Below are 17,395 nucleotides of genomic sequence, written 5' to 3' on the forward strand. Positions count from 1 at the left end.
GAAATTACCCTGTGATCAATCAGTGATGCCCTACATGGGCTTAGTGGGTACCAGCACCCTACCATTCCCAGGCTGGCTGTGCGATCTGTGCATGCTGAAACCGGCTAAGTAATTCCTCCCCTCGACACAGCTGCTCCGTGGGCCAGAGATCTCAAACTCCTTCCTTCCTCAATGCCTTTCACATAATAGATGCTCAGTAATGTCTCTTGATGAAGAAGTCATCACAGTTCACCTGGTGGCAGCTGTCTTTTTAGCAAAGAGCACCTAACAGGAATTCTCAGCCTTGGCTGTCCTGTTACAGTTACCTGGAGAGCTTCTAAAAATCCCCAGCCTGGGGCCAATCATATCAAAATATCTGGGGATGAGAGAAGAGGGGAAGGAGTAGGTGTGAATAGTTTTGAGAGCTCCCCAGGTGATTCAGGGTGCAGCCAAGATTGAGAACCCCTAACCTAGAGTAAAAAAGCCACATTGCAGAGGGTTCACCTGACAACCATCAAACCAGCAAAGGGTCACAGATGGAGACACAGTGGGTAAAACCCAGATGACTTCCTTGCAAGCTGCCCTCCACTTCTCAGATTAGGCCTGTGAGCTGAGCTGGAAGCAGCCAAAATCCTGTCTTAAGAAGTTCCTGTGCACAGTGGAAGGTGCAGCTGGAAGCATTTATGCTGGAAACCCTGACTGGGTGATCATCCTAAAATTGTTGCCATATGTCTCCAGCAGGGACAGCAGGGCCCACAGTTGTCCCTCCACCCCCTGCAGCCTCTCTTCCATCAGCACTTCAGTCCTCACCCATGGGAGCCCCCGGAGTAGCTTCGTTAGTTTAATGATTTTATTGAGCATCTAGATTCCTTGCAATAGGCCAGGCCCTGGAAATGCAGATATAAATCCAGCATCATCCCTGGTGTAGTTCACGGCCTAGAAGGAGAAATGAGAAGTAAATCAACAGCTAGGATGTGATGTGATAAGAGTCAGAATGGAGAGTAGCACAGAAATGTGAGAGCTTTGAGGAGGGGGTGAGGAGGGGGCTCCAGAAGGAACAACACTGAGGCTTTTTTCTTTTGAAATATTCGTATATATTTTTTAAAGTTTGGAATAATTTTAAGCAGAGTTGAACACACCAATTTAACAGATATTAACATTTTGCCATACTTACTTCAGATCTTTAAAGAAAACAGTTCTAAACTGTTTCAAGCACAGGAGCAGTTCAGAGAATAGTATAACAAACACCCATACACTGAGGTGGTGAGGGGCCAGGCTCCCTGGCTCCACAGTAGGACATTGGAGAGGTGACTTAACGTCTCTGTGCCTCTGTCTTATTTAGAAAAAAAACTTACACACTGCTCTATGTAAAATGGGTAACCAACAAGGATGTACTGTACAGCACAGGGAACTCTGCTCCATGTTATGTGGCAGCCTGGGTGGGAGGGGGGTCTGGGGGAGAACGGGTACACGTAAATGCATGGCTGAGTCCCTTTGCTGTGCACCTGAAACTATCACAACATTGTTCATCGGCTATACTCCAATATAAAATTAAAAGTTTTTTTAAAAATCACCTGCCTCTAGAGGTAATTGTCGGGATTAATTAAGGTAAAGCTCTTTAAAAGGCAAAATTTCCTCACATGCGCCATGTGCTTAATAAACATTACCTGTTGTTATTCGTGTGCTCATGACCCTGCTTGTCAAATCAACATTCTGCAGCATTTGTTTTAGATTAGTTTATAAAGAAAAGTGTAATATCACAGATGCTCTTAAAGACCCCTGTATGCACACCTCCCTGTTCTGCCTGCTAAGGAAAAGGAAAAGTTAGCCAGGGGGCCAAGGTGGGAAGGTGCACTGCAGGACATGGGACAGGGGAGAGCCTGACTTCTGAGGAAACCCTCCAGCGTGGTCAGAAAGGAAGGTGACAGCCGCTCAGGGGAGGAGGTGGGAGGGGTGGCCTGGTGCGTCAGCGGAGACCCTCAGGAGCCCGTTTCCCACCGCAGAGGATCCACCCAACTCTCTCCTCTCTCCCAGGAAACCCTTGGGGCCCTTTTTAATGGCTCCTTTCAAAAAATAAACCAACAAACAAAAAAAGATAAAGAAACCTCACCCACACTTGCTCCTCAGTTGGGAGAATTCCACCCTGTAGGGGCTAGCTTTGAGAGGAGAGTCCCAGGGGAGCTGCAGGAAGGGGGCTTAGGGCCCCTGAAGTCATTGCTGCTCGAGTGCCCTGGAGGCAGGAAATGAGGATTTAGGGCTGTAGCCCAGCCAGGAGCACTCAGCCTCCCTTAGCCCCAAGTCTATTTCAGTGGACTGTAAGCTTGGGGAAGACGTCTTTCTGGGAACTATGCACCCCTCCAGGTGGATACTTCTTGCTGAGTGAGCTGATGAGAGAACCCCCTGATTTGTTCAATAGTTAATCTGACAGAGGCACACGTGTGGTTCGTCAGGCACAGATATTTGTGGGAAAGGCCTTGGGTATAAGTGTATACTAGCACCCAGTCTCAGTTGGAAATGTGCTCTCCCGTCACCCCCCAGCAGTACCATCATTTTTTATCTCAAAATGGGCTTCCCCCATCTTCCCCTCCCCTCCACTTCTCTAGCATCCGCTCCAGCCACTGGTGAGGAACAGCTGCTCTGAGGCCCATCTCTCATCAGCTGCCTTATCTCCCTGATGAATAATGTTCCCCTTCCCGCAGTGGCAGCCTAGCAGGAGGCCCGCCCCAGCGTGGAGCAGGCTGCTGACAGGGCTTGGAGCCCAGGCAGCTGTCAGAGAGCAGGACGCTCCCCTGGGCCCCGCGTGGGGTGAGGGCTAACCTCCCTGCCTCACAGACACATGGTACCCTGAGACCCCACAGCCATGGCGAGCTGCACCTCACAAACCCAGCTATTCCAGGTACACCTCAGCACCCTTTGGATGCAGTAACTGTTCTGGGTGCCGGGAAAACAGAGGCCCATGAGTCCTGCTCCACAGGGGTGGGGACTGCTTATGGGAGATGTGATTTGTACTTAATGGTACAGAGCTCTATAGTTCTGCGACCCAGAGAGCATGTTTAACCACTCCTCGTCTCGGTTTTTCCCATTTGCCAAATGGGCTAATAATAGTGTTGTATAGATGCTGTGGTTCTCTGCTCAGACCCCCTTTGCCAGCCAGTGCAGCCATCCCCAGCACTGTGAGTGCTGTGGTAATGGCTATACCTCTGGCCTTCTCCAGAGCCTTTGGCTTATGGTAACAGCATCCCTGAGACAGCCAAAAGGCTATCTCCTTTGGCCGCCATTCCCCCTCCCATCAGGGGAGCTGGTAACTGACTGATACCGGGGACACAAAAGCCCAGTTCTCTTTCCTCAAGATGGGACAACTCCATGGGACTATTTATGCTCCAGAAATTTCTGTAGATCAAGCCAAGGCTTACCCACAACTACATCAAGCCAAGGCTTCCCCACAGCTACATCCATCCTCAGCCCCTTCACCTTCCTGTCCTGCTTCTCTTATAGCTTTTCCTCAAGAGCACACCCTCCCTCCATGAATCATAGGCTTTGGAAGCCTGTTTTGGGCACCTCTTTTAGGGGACTCACAAGACAAGGACCCACTTCACAGGGGCTTTATGTGAGGATTCGATAAGATAAGGCTTGAAAAGCCCCTTGTGGGTGCCTGGCACTCAGCAAGTACCCAATAGTCAGTGATCGTGATTCTTATAAACTACTGCTACATGACAATGTCACAAGGGAACTCGGACAGATACGATAGAGAGGTTGGTGATGAAAGCCTTGGTTCCAAGGCTGCAACTGGAAGCAGTTACCCTAGGAAGGGCCCTTGGAGGTCACTTAGCCCAACTGTCCTTTTACCAGTGAGAAAACTGAGGCCCAGAGAGGAGAAGCAGCAGTGTCAGAGACCCACAGCAAGTCAGGGGCAGAACTGGGACTAGACTATGCCATGCTTTGCCCACCGCTCCTCATGCTCTTTTGCTGTCCCTGCTAGTTGTTGAAGTGCTGCTGACTTTTCATGGGCCAGGACCCTGGGAAGGGAAGTCAGAGCACACTCCATTTCCACATGCATGTCCTGAGCACCTACTAGTACTGGACACCTGCCAGGCAGTCAGGGGCGTGGTATACACAGATATGCAACAGCCCCTGGTTGTTCAGAGACCTTCACGGTTTTCAAAGTGTGTGTGTGTGTGTGTTGGTTAACTTTCATCCCAGGAAGTAAGTAATACCAGCCCATTCTACAGGGAATGACTGATTAAGAGTGAACTTTGAGGGCTTGCCTGGTGGCGCAGTGGTTGAGAGTCCGCCTGCCGATGCAGGGGACGCAGGTTTGTGCCCCGGTCCGGGAAGGTCCCATATGCCGCGGAGCGGCTGGGCCTGTGAGCCATGGCCGCTGAGCCTGCGTGTCCAGAGCCTGTGCTCCGCGGCGGGAGGGGCCACAGCAGTGAGAGGCCGCGTACCGCAAAAAAAAAAAAAAAGGAGTGAGCCTTGAAAGACCAGTAAGTGCAGGTAGATGAGCAAGAGCATTCCTGGGCTCACTTTTTACCATATTAAATACATAGGAATATTCTTAATTTCCACAATGCTCTCTCTGAATAGTCTGCTGTCCTTTACATTTTCCCAAGTATGTATAGAGTTAAAAGGTGAGACAGATCGTGGCTTCCGGGTATAGTTGGAGTCCTGTGTGGCTGAAGTATAGGATGCATATCATCTATTTGACCATAGATGACCACAGTGGAACTGGAGGATTAGATCTTTTGAAATCAAACCAGACTCAGGATTCTCTGTGTCATGCTATAGCAGTTGGGCTTCAATCTGTACACAGTGGGCAGCCTCCAAAACCAGGAGAGCAACACGCTTAGGTGTGTGTCCTACGAAAATGTCTCTGGGCAACGTGGAGAGGAGACTTGAGAGGCAAGGCAAGAACCCGGCCCCCAGATGGAGGCACCCTGGGACAGGTGAAAAGTTAAGTAGGAGACCACAACTCGTGAGCTGTCAGGAGATGCTGTGTGAGGAATTTCCACATGAGCCAGACACCCTGAAGGTGACAGGAATGGAGGATGGGAAGAAATTGTGAGGAAGTGGGATTTGAGTTGGAATTTTTGAAGGGCAGTTTCCTAAGCATGGGGAGTGGTGTGGACAGAGTGCAGTATGAATGGATGGAAGATGAACGTGGGGTCAGCAGGACCATGGACCTGGGCGGAAGGTCGTCCTAGGAGCACAGAGGTGTCGGAGCTAAGAGGAGGCCCAGGCCACTTTCTGGGGAGCACTGAGCCCCAGGGGAAGAAGTATGAACTCCCGCCTGTAGGCAGTGAGGCTGCTGGAGGATTTTGAACATCAGAGTGGCAGGAGGGAAGCAGGATTTCAAGATTAGCGCAGGAGTGGGATGTAGATGAGGGTGGAGGCGGGAGAGGGACCTTCCCCCCCTAAGTTGGAGAACATGCACTGCCCGCTTTCAGGCCACATCCCCCCGTCCAGATAATTTTGGTTTGTACACACAATGTGGTCCCATATTTTTTTAAAAGGAGAGATTTCACACAAAAAGATTTCATATAAAAGGCAGGTTTCTGGCTACATCTGAAAAGCAGAGGATTTGGTAAGACTGGACCAAGTATTTCCATGTGGCCACCATATGCTGGAGTTGGTCACAATTGCCCCCTATAGGTGCAGCCTTGAGTTTCATTGGAGTTTTTCCCATAGCAGTCCTGCTTTATTTATTTTTGGTGCATGGTGATTTTTAGAAATTTTTGAATGAGCCATCAGCACTTAAGTAACTGAGAATTTCTTATAAATATCCAGATTTGGGCTTCTTTAGAAAGGCATTAGGGCTACCTGGGACCTCGTCCCTAGGAGGCCGTAACGTCTAGAGCTTAGGCTGTTTTCCATTTCACCAGTCCCCACTTCTCCCAGCTCTCCACAGAGGCCTGCGTTAGCTGCCGTCTGTCATAGAGGCTGTGCTCTCCTACAGGAAGACAAAATGTTTCTAGCGCTCAAGTCGTTATCAAAAGTGGGAAAATGAAAGGTAGAGTAGGGGACGTGCCTGCTCCTAAAAAAGGTTGGAGAGAACATTGTGGAAATGAAGAATATTCCCGTGTTTAATTTGGAAACAGAGTATGTGTTAGAAGAAGACCACCAAGGACACTGCTAGAAAAGACTGGCCGCTCCCCTAGCCTGATGTTACCTGCTTGGGCCCTGTTGGCATTTAGCTTGGGAATCCGGGGACAGAGGCAGGGGGGTCACGTCACACTCAGCACTCAGCAGTCTGGATTCTGTGCTGCAGAGGAGCAAGAGGAGGGGTTTGTGACCAGGGCTTAGGAGCTAAGGGTGTGCTGAGACGTCCTGGGCATGAGGCAATAGGAGGGAAAACCAGAGTGAGAGTGGGGAGTGGGAGTGTAGGAGGAAACCCTGTACACTTCTGGAGCGGGAAGTCAGCTCCCTACATAGGGGGTCAGAGAGAAGAATCGCAGATGACTTCAGGGTGACAGATCCTGGGTTCCTGGGGGCATGGGAGGTGCCTTAACAGAAGTCAGGAGATCCACACTGGGGGAGGCTGATGACTTAGGGTCCAGGCACAGTGCATCTGAGGTGATAAGGATGGTGCTGGTAGCACACTGGCTATGTACATCAGCTTTGAAGCACTCAGGTCTCATGAGGACCTTGTTTTTGTTGTGCTTCATCTCTCGGTGCCTTAGTTTCTTTTTTTAAATTTATTATTTAGTTATTTATTTTTATTTATTTTCATTTGAAGTATAGTTGACTTACGATATTATATTAGTTTTAGGTATACAACATAGCGATTCGATATTTTTATGGATTATTGGTGCCTTTATTTCTTGAAAAATAAGGCTATTGATAATCTCCCTCCTATAGGGTCATTGTAAGGATTAAAGATTAACGTAATTAAAAGCCTAAAAATGACTCCTGGTGCAGAGGACGTGCTCTGTTCCACCTTTGCCTGTGAGGACAAGGTGGGTGAACCCACTGAATGGAGGCGATTTCATGGGGCAGGGAACCAACACTGGGCCTTGGAGAAGAGCCACAGTGGGGGAGAAGACACAGTGAGGAGCCGGGAGGAAGCAGCTGGGAAGCAAGGGGAGAGCGTCTTTAGGGCAGGGACGATGAGGATCATGCTACAGAGGCCACGAGGACCAGGGTGAATTTGCCCCCCAGAGGACTCTTGGCAATGTCTAGAGACATTTTTAGTTGTCACAGCTGGGCATGGAGGTGCTACTGCATCTGTTGGGTGGAGGCCAGAGATGTGCCTCACCCTACAATGCACAGGACAAGCTCCCACAAGGAAGAATTATCCAGGTCCAAAGGTCAATAGTGCAAAGAGTGAGAAACCCTTCTCTAGAGCCAACAGCTTCCAGGTTTGACTCGTGGTTCCACCAACAACGGCTGTGTAACCTCGGCAAGTTCCGTAACCACTCTGTGCCTCAGTTTCCTTATCTGGAAAATGGGGATGAAAATAACAGCTGCTTAACTGATTGAAGATATGCAGAGGGCTTAGAATAGAGGCTCATTGTACATTAGCTGTTATTAGAAATCAAGGAAATTGAGGGCATAGCAGAGTCCATTTGATCCTGGAGTTTGGCGTTTCGGATTGATCTCAGTGTGATTTCACTAGGGTGGAAAGGGGAATGGCAGCCAGATGCAGAGGGAGATGGAGATGGGTATGTGGGAATTGGGGCTAGCAGGCACAGACAGTAGCAACTGGAGGAAGTGGGGGAATGGCTAGTTATGGCTGCCAGGCCAAGTGAAGGGGGTTGTTTTACATTCAGTTATTTATTTATGCCAATCAAAAGTTCTGGTTATTGCCCAAACCACATGATAACAAAAAAGGAAATTTTTAAAACGAAAGAAATCACCTGCAGCCTCACCACCTTAACAAATTAACAATGTTCCTGCTCCCCTTCCAGGCCTATCATTTTTACAGTGCTTTAGTCATTACACAGATTTTCTTTTCTATTGTTTTATGTCACATGAAATTGTCTCATAAGCGTTTTCCATGATGTTACATCATTGTTAGATTTATCGCTTTTTTCCAAAATGAAGATAAACCTCATTGTTTTTTCCTAGTTGTAAAAATGCTTTGTGCTCTTTTTTTTAAATGCAGATGGTACCAAAAAGTCTGAAGAAGAATGTAAAAACCCCCATTTTCCATCCCGCCCTACAGAGATAGCCAGCTTAGCATTTGTGGTGAACATCCTTCCAAACAAATCTCCATGCATTATTCTTTTTGTTGATTTGTTAACTCTTTTACGTAAATATGAACATTACTGTCATTCATTTTCAACCTTTGAAGCGCAGGTTTTCTTATTGTTGGAGTCGGGGTTGTTGTTTTGGGAAGTGGGGAGGGGTCTGTGGATGGATACACACAAGAACAAAGAAAGCCAGGAAGCTGCTAGAAAGAGGAAATATTGCGGGTGTGCAGAGTATTCGTTTCCTGAGGCTGCTGTAGTAGCTAAGTACCAGAGGCTGGGCGACATACACAACGGAAGTGTATTCTCTCACGGTTCTGGAGGCTGGAAGTCTGAGATCAAAGTGTCAGCAGGGCCATGCTCCCTCTCAAGGATCTAGGTGAGGATCCATCCCTGTCTCTTCCTGGCTTCTCTTGGTTGCCAGTAATCCCTGATGTTCCTTGACATGTAGACACATCACTCCAACCTTTGGCTCCTTCATCACATGGCATTTTCCTCTTCCTCTCTGTGTTTGTGTCCAGATTTACCTCTTCTTATAAAGATTCCAGTCATTAGATTAGGGCCTGCCCTACTCCAGTATGACTCACCCTAACTTGATTAAATCTGCAAACACCTATTTCCAATTAAGGTCACACACACACACACGCACACGCACACGCACACACACGCACACACACACGCGCGCGTAATGGGGCTCAGGACTTCAATGTATCTTTTGGGGGGGACACAATTCAACCCATAACATGTGGGATCCCCAGGGTGATGGAGGAGGAGGATGGAGCAGCAAGGACTCCTTCTCTGAAATGAAAGGGAAGGAAGAGACTAGGGTAAAGAGACAGAGATTCTGAGGCTGAGAAGGAAGACAAGGAAGCCTACTTCCTCCAGCAACTCGTGTCTGTGTTTTATTAACCTCCTAGTAGTTTACAAAGAGAGCCCCAGGATTCATCAGAGAGCCTGGCTGTTCATAAACCCTGCCGGGCCCCTTCCCCACCGTCATCACGCCGTGCAGCTGGCAGCTGCTGTGCGGGCCCCCCAGACCTCACTGCAGCATCCTGTTGTCTGCTTCTCGCCAGATTCCTGCTTGGCTGCCACCTACTTTCTTTTCGGCCTGGACTAATTTGTTGCAGTCCTCAGACTGGTGGGAAGCATCGCTAATTCCCAAAGTCCTTCCACATCGCCCACTCAAAGCCCTTCGTCTGCCAAGTGTGCACATCTCCTCTGTTCTGTCCTTGCTGGAGGTTATGGTCCCTAAGCCTTCAGGAGTGTGGCCATTCCCCCTCCCCTTTTCCTCAGGACACCTGTTTTTGCGGGCTTCCTCAGTTCTCTTGGTCTCCTTCCCACAGATTTGGTGCCTGAGGTTGAATTTTTCAGAGGGGGAGGGGAATGGGGAAGGATTGTGAGAAATGTGGAGAAGTTACAAGGACACCTGAAGTCTCTGCTGGTGGACTCAGATGTCAGGAAGTCCAGAGCCTTCCCAGGTGTGGCTGGGGTTAGGTCTGAGTGTGATGGGTAAACATGTGACCAAAATTAGCAACATTGTCACCCTTAGTCAGCCTGGCTCTCCCGGGAACAGGGGACTGTTACAAAATAGTAGTCAAGTGGCTGAGAATAATGAGGCTTCTGCTTATTAGCTTAGGTCCCAGGCAAAGCCCAGCCAAAAATGTTTTCTTGCCACCACAGGCTTCTGCATATTGAGGGAATTATTACATTTCTCCAGTGGTTAAAAGTCACTCAGCCTTTGGCCCCCTACCTCTTGACGCTGCCTGGATCACCTAATAATCTCCGAGCAATGCGTCACCTGTCCCAACTCTACCATTTAATTATATGTTGTCTTTGATTTCCTCTCCAGTGTCGACTGCCACTTTTGAGAAAGACCTGGGATCAGAAACCCAAATAATATAGCTCATATTAAGTCTAAATAACAGGAAAACCCAAGTACAGCCTCCAGCCAGGATGTGCCAACTTGTTTGGGACTGAAGGAGGTCTTCTTGCTCAGGCATGACAGACACAGGGTGTGGGACCAGTGGGTCTGTGGAGACAGAAGAGCAGGAGGGGGTCATGAGAGTTGTTGGGAATTTCTACCTATAGCCTCATGTCTTGCCACCACCTTATCAGACCTCATACTCCGGCCGTGCAACCAATTGCAAACTTTGCCACTTCTTCCCAGTATCAGTCAGAGCAATAGTGATGGGAAGCGCCAGAACCAATTCAAACTAGTGTAGGCAAAAGAGACAATAGCTCACATAACTCAGAAGATAAAGATGGCTCTGGTGTCAGGATCCAGGGGCTAAGTGATGCAGGCAGGCTTTTGTCTCCCTCCTTGTGTTGTTCCTAGTGGCACTTCTGGTACAGGTGGGATCCCTCCATGGAGCAGGAAAACGGTGTTCATCAGCCCCACATGACGTCACTCCAGCTTAGCTGGCCCCTCAGAAGAGGATTGCGACGGGCCCATTTTACATCAGCAACACAATCCTTAGACCAGTTAATGCCCAGGGAAATGTGGTTCTCTGTTTGGAGAGGACTTTATCACGGAGTCTGTTTCCCCCCACAAAGAAGGCTACTGAGAAGCTAAAACAAAACCAGCACAGTCTATTACACCCCCCACTTCAGGGGTTCGTTCATGCAGTTGCAGGTGCCATTCCCTCTACCTGGAAACCTTTAAAACCCTGTCCACCTGACAAACCCCTACTTTTCTTCCATGACCCAGCCAGCACACACTCGTCCACACGCTCCCCAGACAGAGGGCCACCTTAGTGTTTCATACATGCCTCTGTTATTTCACTCACTCACTTTTTCTTTTGTTCTTTTAGCAAATCCTTATCTTTTAGCTTTGCACCCAGCTCCTCTAGGACTGTGAGTTTCATGAAAGCAGAGATTGTGTCCCAGTCATCTCAGGATCTCAGCCTCTACAGGGATGCTTGGTCTGCTGTCAGGCCCAGAAGCTACTGACCACATCCTTGGGTGTTGGGGTGACATGCAGGATGTGGCTGTTCCCTGACTGGATAGAGAACCTTGGGTGCTGGGTATGGAGGGAGGAACTAAGTGCCGAAGTCACTAACTTTTCTGCTTTCCATGCAAATCCCTTGTATCCCAGGCTGTCTGGAAGGACACTGTGCATTCTGTGCATCAACCAGTGGCAGAATTTGAACTGTGACACATGCCGGGTTTGCAGTGATACATTACACATGGAGAGTGTTTATTTCTCACATATTGTATCTGAGAATCTTAAGCAGGCATGGGGTCTGACTTTCATTCTCTGGGGTTAAAACCTTCTTGGTGATGCTAACATACCTCTAGGAACACAGGACTCATTACCTTGTAAGGCACCCCCCTGGTTATTAGGGGCCACATGTTATCTCCTGGCTACTTTGTCCATCAATCCTGATTCTCTTCTCTAGGGCCACAAGGAAAGAGGTCACTCCTTTTTCCACTTCGTGTTCACTCATTCTTTCATGTGTACATGAATTCATTAACTTGATCGTTCATTTAAAAATATTGATAAGGCCTATTTTGTCCAAGTTGGGCAGGTCCCCTGTTCTCATTGAGCTGACATCTTTAGAGGGGAGAGACAAACAATAAACAACTTAACATATAAACAGGAGAAATACAATTGTCATAAGAGGTGTGAAGAAAAGAAAATAGGGCAGTATGAGGGTTGGGGAAAATTTCAATAGAGCGAACAGGACAGGTGTCTTTCAGGAAATGAATTTGAGCCAATGAGTGATAAGAATGAGGCACCCATGAACAATTTGGGAAAAGAGCGTCAAGGTTGAGAATTAGAGGGAGGAGCCGTTGTCAGTGTGGTTTGGGTGGAGGTGAGGGAGGGGATAAAGTAGAAATGAGGATGGAGAGGTGGGCAGGGACCTTGTAGCCATGGTAAGGAGGTGAGGATCTGTCATCAGAAAGAGGGAAGACTTCTGAGGGTTTCGAGCATGGAGTTGATGTATAATTTTAAAAGAGCACTTGGAATATGGAAGCTTGAGGTAGATTCCCAAATCCTGGAAGACAAATAGGAGGTGGCCACTACTTTATTTCAAAGAGTAAGAAAGATCTGATTTAGAGGTGAGCTCTAGACAGCCTGGAAAGACAGCACCATAATACCTGGGGCTGGGGTCAGAGTATCCCAAGACAGGCCATCGGATACTCTTCTTGGAAGGTGGTCTGGGAAGGGCACCTCCTTTTTCTAGATAGCCAGATTCCCCTACCCCCATCCCCAGGCTGTGTTCTTCTTATGAGTTCTCCACAAACAGTGAAAAACTAGGAGGCTGCCCAGCACAAGACTTTATTTCCTCCTGGAGCAGAGTGAAGTTGCCCTAGTGAGGCACCAAGTGTGCTAGCACCATTGTCTGTGAGGGAAACTACACTGCCAGGAAGAGGGGGCATCGTGCTGTCGGAACTGGGGCCCTGGAGGACCCTCGGAGCATCAAAGCAGAGAGAGAAATCAAAAGGAAAAGACTCGGGGGAATGGAAAATGTGTTTCCATATTTTCTTAAGATTCACAGCCATAAAAAAAAAAGGCAAGCAACTAGTAAAAACATTACTGAGTGTGACAGATGAAGGGCAGCCTCCCTAACACAGAGCTCACATCAATGAGGAAACAGGGAGGCCCCATTTCTTTTTTAATGGGGAAAAATGTGAGCAAACTTTTACAGAAAAGAAAATGCATATGGTTAATAAAAGTACTCGATCTCACTAAAATCAGAAAAATGAGAACTAAAACAGCAGTGGGGTGCAGAGTATCTTTTGGGGGAAATGGTTTATAAATTGAAAAATGTATTTTTTAAAGACCGCTGTGCTGGTGAGCCTGCGGTGAGGAGCTTGCTGTCAGGTGCTGTGGTGCTGTGCGCCTTTAAAAAGGGGTACTCTTTTGAGCACCTTTAAAAAAGTTCATACCCTTTAACCCAATGATCCCACTTCACAGACTCTATCTTAAGGAAATAGTTTTAAATGAAGAGGTTGATTTGTGTGCAAAGATGTGCATGTGTGAAATATTGGAAAGAGGCTACTTGATAATAATAGATGATTGGCTTAATATGGTATATCCATTTGGTGCACTATTATTAGGTAGCCATTAGAAATGATATTTTTGAAGATATTTTGGTAGGGAAAATATACTGCGATATGTGGAAAATAGCAAAATCATAATTAACAGAAAACAGGAAGTCAATTATGAGTGTGAATGCATATTATATATATGAAAATAGGTTAGTGGATCATAATGTACATATAAGGAAACACATAGAAAGGTTATTAGAATTTTCTCTGAGTTGAGAATTACAGGTAATTTTGTTTACTTCTTTGTGTTTTCCAAGGGTGTTTTTTCTCTTTTTCCACAATGAACATATATTATTTTAAAAATCAGATAAATGTAGAAAATGGTTGTCTTACAAGTCAGTGCTCCCTTTGGTCCTCAGATTCCTGTGAGAGACACACACACCCCTTCATCCCGCCTTCCATCTCTGTTGCTGTAAGACACTGTAAAGTGGAGGGCAGAGAGCAGAAGGAAAGCAGGGAAGTGGGTGCGACCTCCTGCTGTGCCATGGTTTTGCTGAGTGACCCGGGACATGCCACTGCCCGGCGACAGGGCTCAGTTTCCGCATCTGTAAAATACACTGGTGGAACTGGTTCACCTCTAAGAATGTAACAGGACTGTAGGCATAGCAGGTCCCAAGCTTCTAGCCCAACGCCAACCCTAACCACAGTGACATCACTGACTGCTTCCATGAGCAAATGCCACCCACACCCAGATGTCACCGTCCACGTGGCCGCCCTCAGGACGAGTTACAACTTAGCCCGGGAGACCCTTGCCCTTTCCTTTGGGAACAGGAGGTGATGTTTATGTACATCATTCATTCCTTCAACACGTCCTTGTTACGCGCCTGCTCCTGGGTGCCAGCCCCTGGGGGCAAGCCCCATAAGGCCCAAGCTCAGAGTGATACAAAAAGTGTCTTCCCTGGGGGCAAGTCTTTTCCCTTTGAGAGTCATTTTAATTTATATTTGAATTATTTTAAAGAACTAAAGTTTATTTGAAGCTAAGTGTCTGACTCTAGATGAGCCAGATGGATCACACCATTTTAAGTATAAACCACCTACCTACTGTGAGTCTGATTTTCTCGTGTGACTTAGAAATGAGGAATCCAGAAACAGGTGGATCCTTGGCAGTGTGAATAAAACAACGTGTGAATCCACCTGGAGCCGTGTGATGAAAGGAAGAGCGTGTGGACTTGGAGCCAGATGACCTGAGGTCAAACGTGGCTCTCCTGCCTCCAAGCTTTGTGACTTGGGGAAGTTCACAACTTCTCTGACCTGCAGTGTTCTTATCTGTAAGGTGGAGAAATAGTCCCAACCTTACCCAGGTTTGCTTGTGAGCATTAATCAGGATCTTATTTCCAGAGAGACCTGGCAAAGAGCCTGGCATGTTCTTGGCCATCACATCAGTACTCTTGCTGCTTTCCAGAGGTTGTTACTTGAAAGGGACAAGACACCGTTGGAGATATATGAGAAGAAAACCATGTTGCACCATCGTTGAGATCCAGGGTTGTGAGGCTACACAGACCTGGCCCTGCCACTTACCTGCAGTGTGTCTTTTTGCGGAAGTGACCTGATCTTCCTGAGCCTCAGGGTGCTCATCTGTAAGATGGAGTTGATGGCAGCAATACCCACATCCCAGGGCAGTTGTGACGACTCAGTAACATGTGCATCCACCGTAGTGCCTAGTAAAATCACAGTATATTCACTGAATTGTTTGATACATTTTGTTCCAATTGCAAATGAAATAGTTGTTCAATATAGAAAATTTAGAAAACAACCTTAAAAAGGAATAGAAGAAAGTATGAATTGTTTTCAGTCCTTTTACTTTTCAGTTGCTGTGTGTTTGCATCTGAGCTTCCTCATCCATACTCCCACACCCCATCTGCATTCTGAACTGAGGCGCTATCCCCAGCAGGCTGTGGCTTGTTGCCCTGATTGTTCCATCAATGCAAGGTATGTAACACTGCTGCCGGCCCCTCTCTTGGCAGATCCTTCAAGCCGGACTTCATCCTTGTCCGCCAGCATGCCTACAGCATGGCCCTGGGTGAAGACTACCGCAGCCTGGTCATCGGCCTCCAGTATGGAGGGCTGCCTGCCGTCAACTCCCTCTACTCCGTCTACAACTTCTGCAGCAAGCCCTGGGTGGTAGGTGCTGGGCCAGGCTGACCCGGAATGAAGGGGGAGGCGTGGCTGGCCTCCCAGCCCTGAAGTGGACCCATTCCCCAGCATGGAGGCCCAGTAATAAAAGGAGTCTTTTTTTTTTTTTTTTTTTTTTTTTGTGGTATGCGGGCCTCTCACTGTTGTGGCCTCTCCCGTTGCGGAGCACAGGCTCCGGATGCGCAGGCTCAGCGGCCATAGCTCATGGGTCTAGCCGCTCCAAGGTATGTGGGATCTTCCCGGACTGGGGCACGAACCCGTGTCCCCTGCATCGGCAGGCGGACTCTCAACCACTGTGCCACCAGGGAAGCCCTAAAAGGAGTCTTTTTAAAGCAACTGAATAAACAACTTAGATCCCAAACTCCTTCTTGTAGTTATTACCTAATGATATTATATAGCATATTGTGATACAGTGTTATGTTATAATAATATTAGTGGTGAGAGGGGGTACCCTACTGCTCTTATTAATATTTGAGCATGTCATCATTTTTGTTTAAAGGTCAGCACTGTTTATTGAGCACTTAATATATACTAGAAATCTGTGCTGCCTGGTGCTCACGCTATTGCTATCATGTGAAGTGAGCATCCTTACTCTATTTTACAGAAAAGGAAGATCAGCTTTAGGGCTGTTAAGGAACTCCCCAGGGTCATGGAGCCAGGGAGGGGTGAAACCCAAACTTGAAGTCATCTCTCTTCAGTCCCTAATGCTCGATTCCTCTCCCACTTTTATTCATTAGTTTCATATTCATTCATTTGATATGCCTTTCCATCCAAATGTTACCTGTAAGAGAGACTTTTCCTAAAATATCACCCCATCACTCCCCAAATACTCTCAAATTTCTTACCCTGCTTTATTTTTTCCCCAAATACTTATCTCCACCTAGAATGATATGTTTATTCATTCATCTGTATTATCCAGCTCCCCTACTTGAAATAATCTATTCATGCAACAAACAGAGCACCTACTATGTTCCAGGGACTGTTCTAAGTTCTAGGAACATGGCAGTGAGCAAATCAGACCAAAATCCCCAGATCTTACATTGTAGTGAGCAGGGGCACATGAAGTATGTAAATAGACATGCCACATATTTAATATGACCTGATAAGTGTCAAGGGGAAAACAAAGCAGAGAAGGGGAAGAGGAAATGTAGAGGTTGGGGGGTATGTAGGATGTGCTCTATGAAGCTCCTAGCCATCTCATCTCTTCTTTTCTTGTCTCTCTGCATGGTCTCCTGGTGGTAGGGCAGTGGTTGAGAACATGGGCTCTGGAGCCAGACTGCCTAGGTCCAGGCTTCTCCATTTATGAGCTGATTAGCGTTGTGCAACTTGCTTGATCTCTCTGAGTTTATTTTCCATATTTGTAAAAGGATGATAAAAATAGGGCCCTCCTGGTAGGGTTATGACTTAATACATGTAAAGTACTTAGAATGGTGGGTGGCATTAAGTACATACTCAAAAAATGGTGACAACTATTATTGTCCCTAGTATTAGGAACGAGGTCTCTGCAGAGCTGGCACTCAGTATTTATTGAATGCATACATGCATTACTTTAATAGATATAGATAGTCTTTAACCACTGTTACCAAGGCTTTGGTCTCCTTCTCATTCTTCCCTAACCAAGCTTTTAGGCCTGCAACATCCCAGAAAGGTCCTAGGTAGTATTAGTTCACCTTCCTTGTTTTCCCACACAGTCATGGTCATGGTAGCAACTACCATTTATTAGCACTAACTGCACTCTGAGCCCTTCACATGCATATTATATTTAATCCTTGAACCACCCTGATAGTAGGTGTTTCTAATATCTCCATTGTACAGATGAGGAAACTGAGGATCATGCAGCCAGTAGGAGGTAGTGAAGCTGGGCATATCCAAAACTCCTGCTTGATTATGGAATTACTCTCCTTCTCTGGACTTCAGTTTCCTTATCTGTAGAATGAGGGACCCTCCCATCATTTTCCATATTTCTGAGGTCCCTCGAGCCCACTAAACCGACACCGTGTTGCACCACAGCTGCAGGTTACAGCCCAAGAATCTACAGACCA

General features: G+C 47.2%; 1 protein-coding gene across 2 annotated transcripts in view; it reads left to right on the forward strand.

Moving 5' to 3' along the window:
* Nucleotides 1–17,395, forward strand: part of SYN3 (synapsin III) — a 459,136-nt gene that overhangs the window by 138,698 nt on the left and 303,043 nt on the right. For both annotated transcript variants that reach the window (XM_060305487.1, XM_060305486.1), the window contains exon 5: nt 15,185–15,341. In XM_060305487.1, the coding sequence (XP_060161470.1) occupies nt 15,185–15,341 (157 nt within the window). The remainder of the gene's footprint in view (nt 1–15,184; nt 15,342–17,395) is intronic.

The sequence above is a fragment of the Globicephala melas genome, chromosome 10 (assembly GCF_963455315.2).
Source record: "Globicephala melas chromosome 10, mGloMel1.2, whole genome shotgun sequence".
In the NCBI taxonomy this organism is placed as follows: Eukaryota; Metazoa; Chordata; class Mammalia; order Artiodactyla; family Delphinidae; genus Globicephala; species Globicephala melas.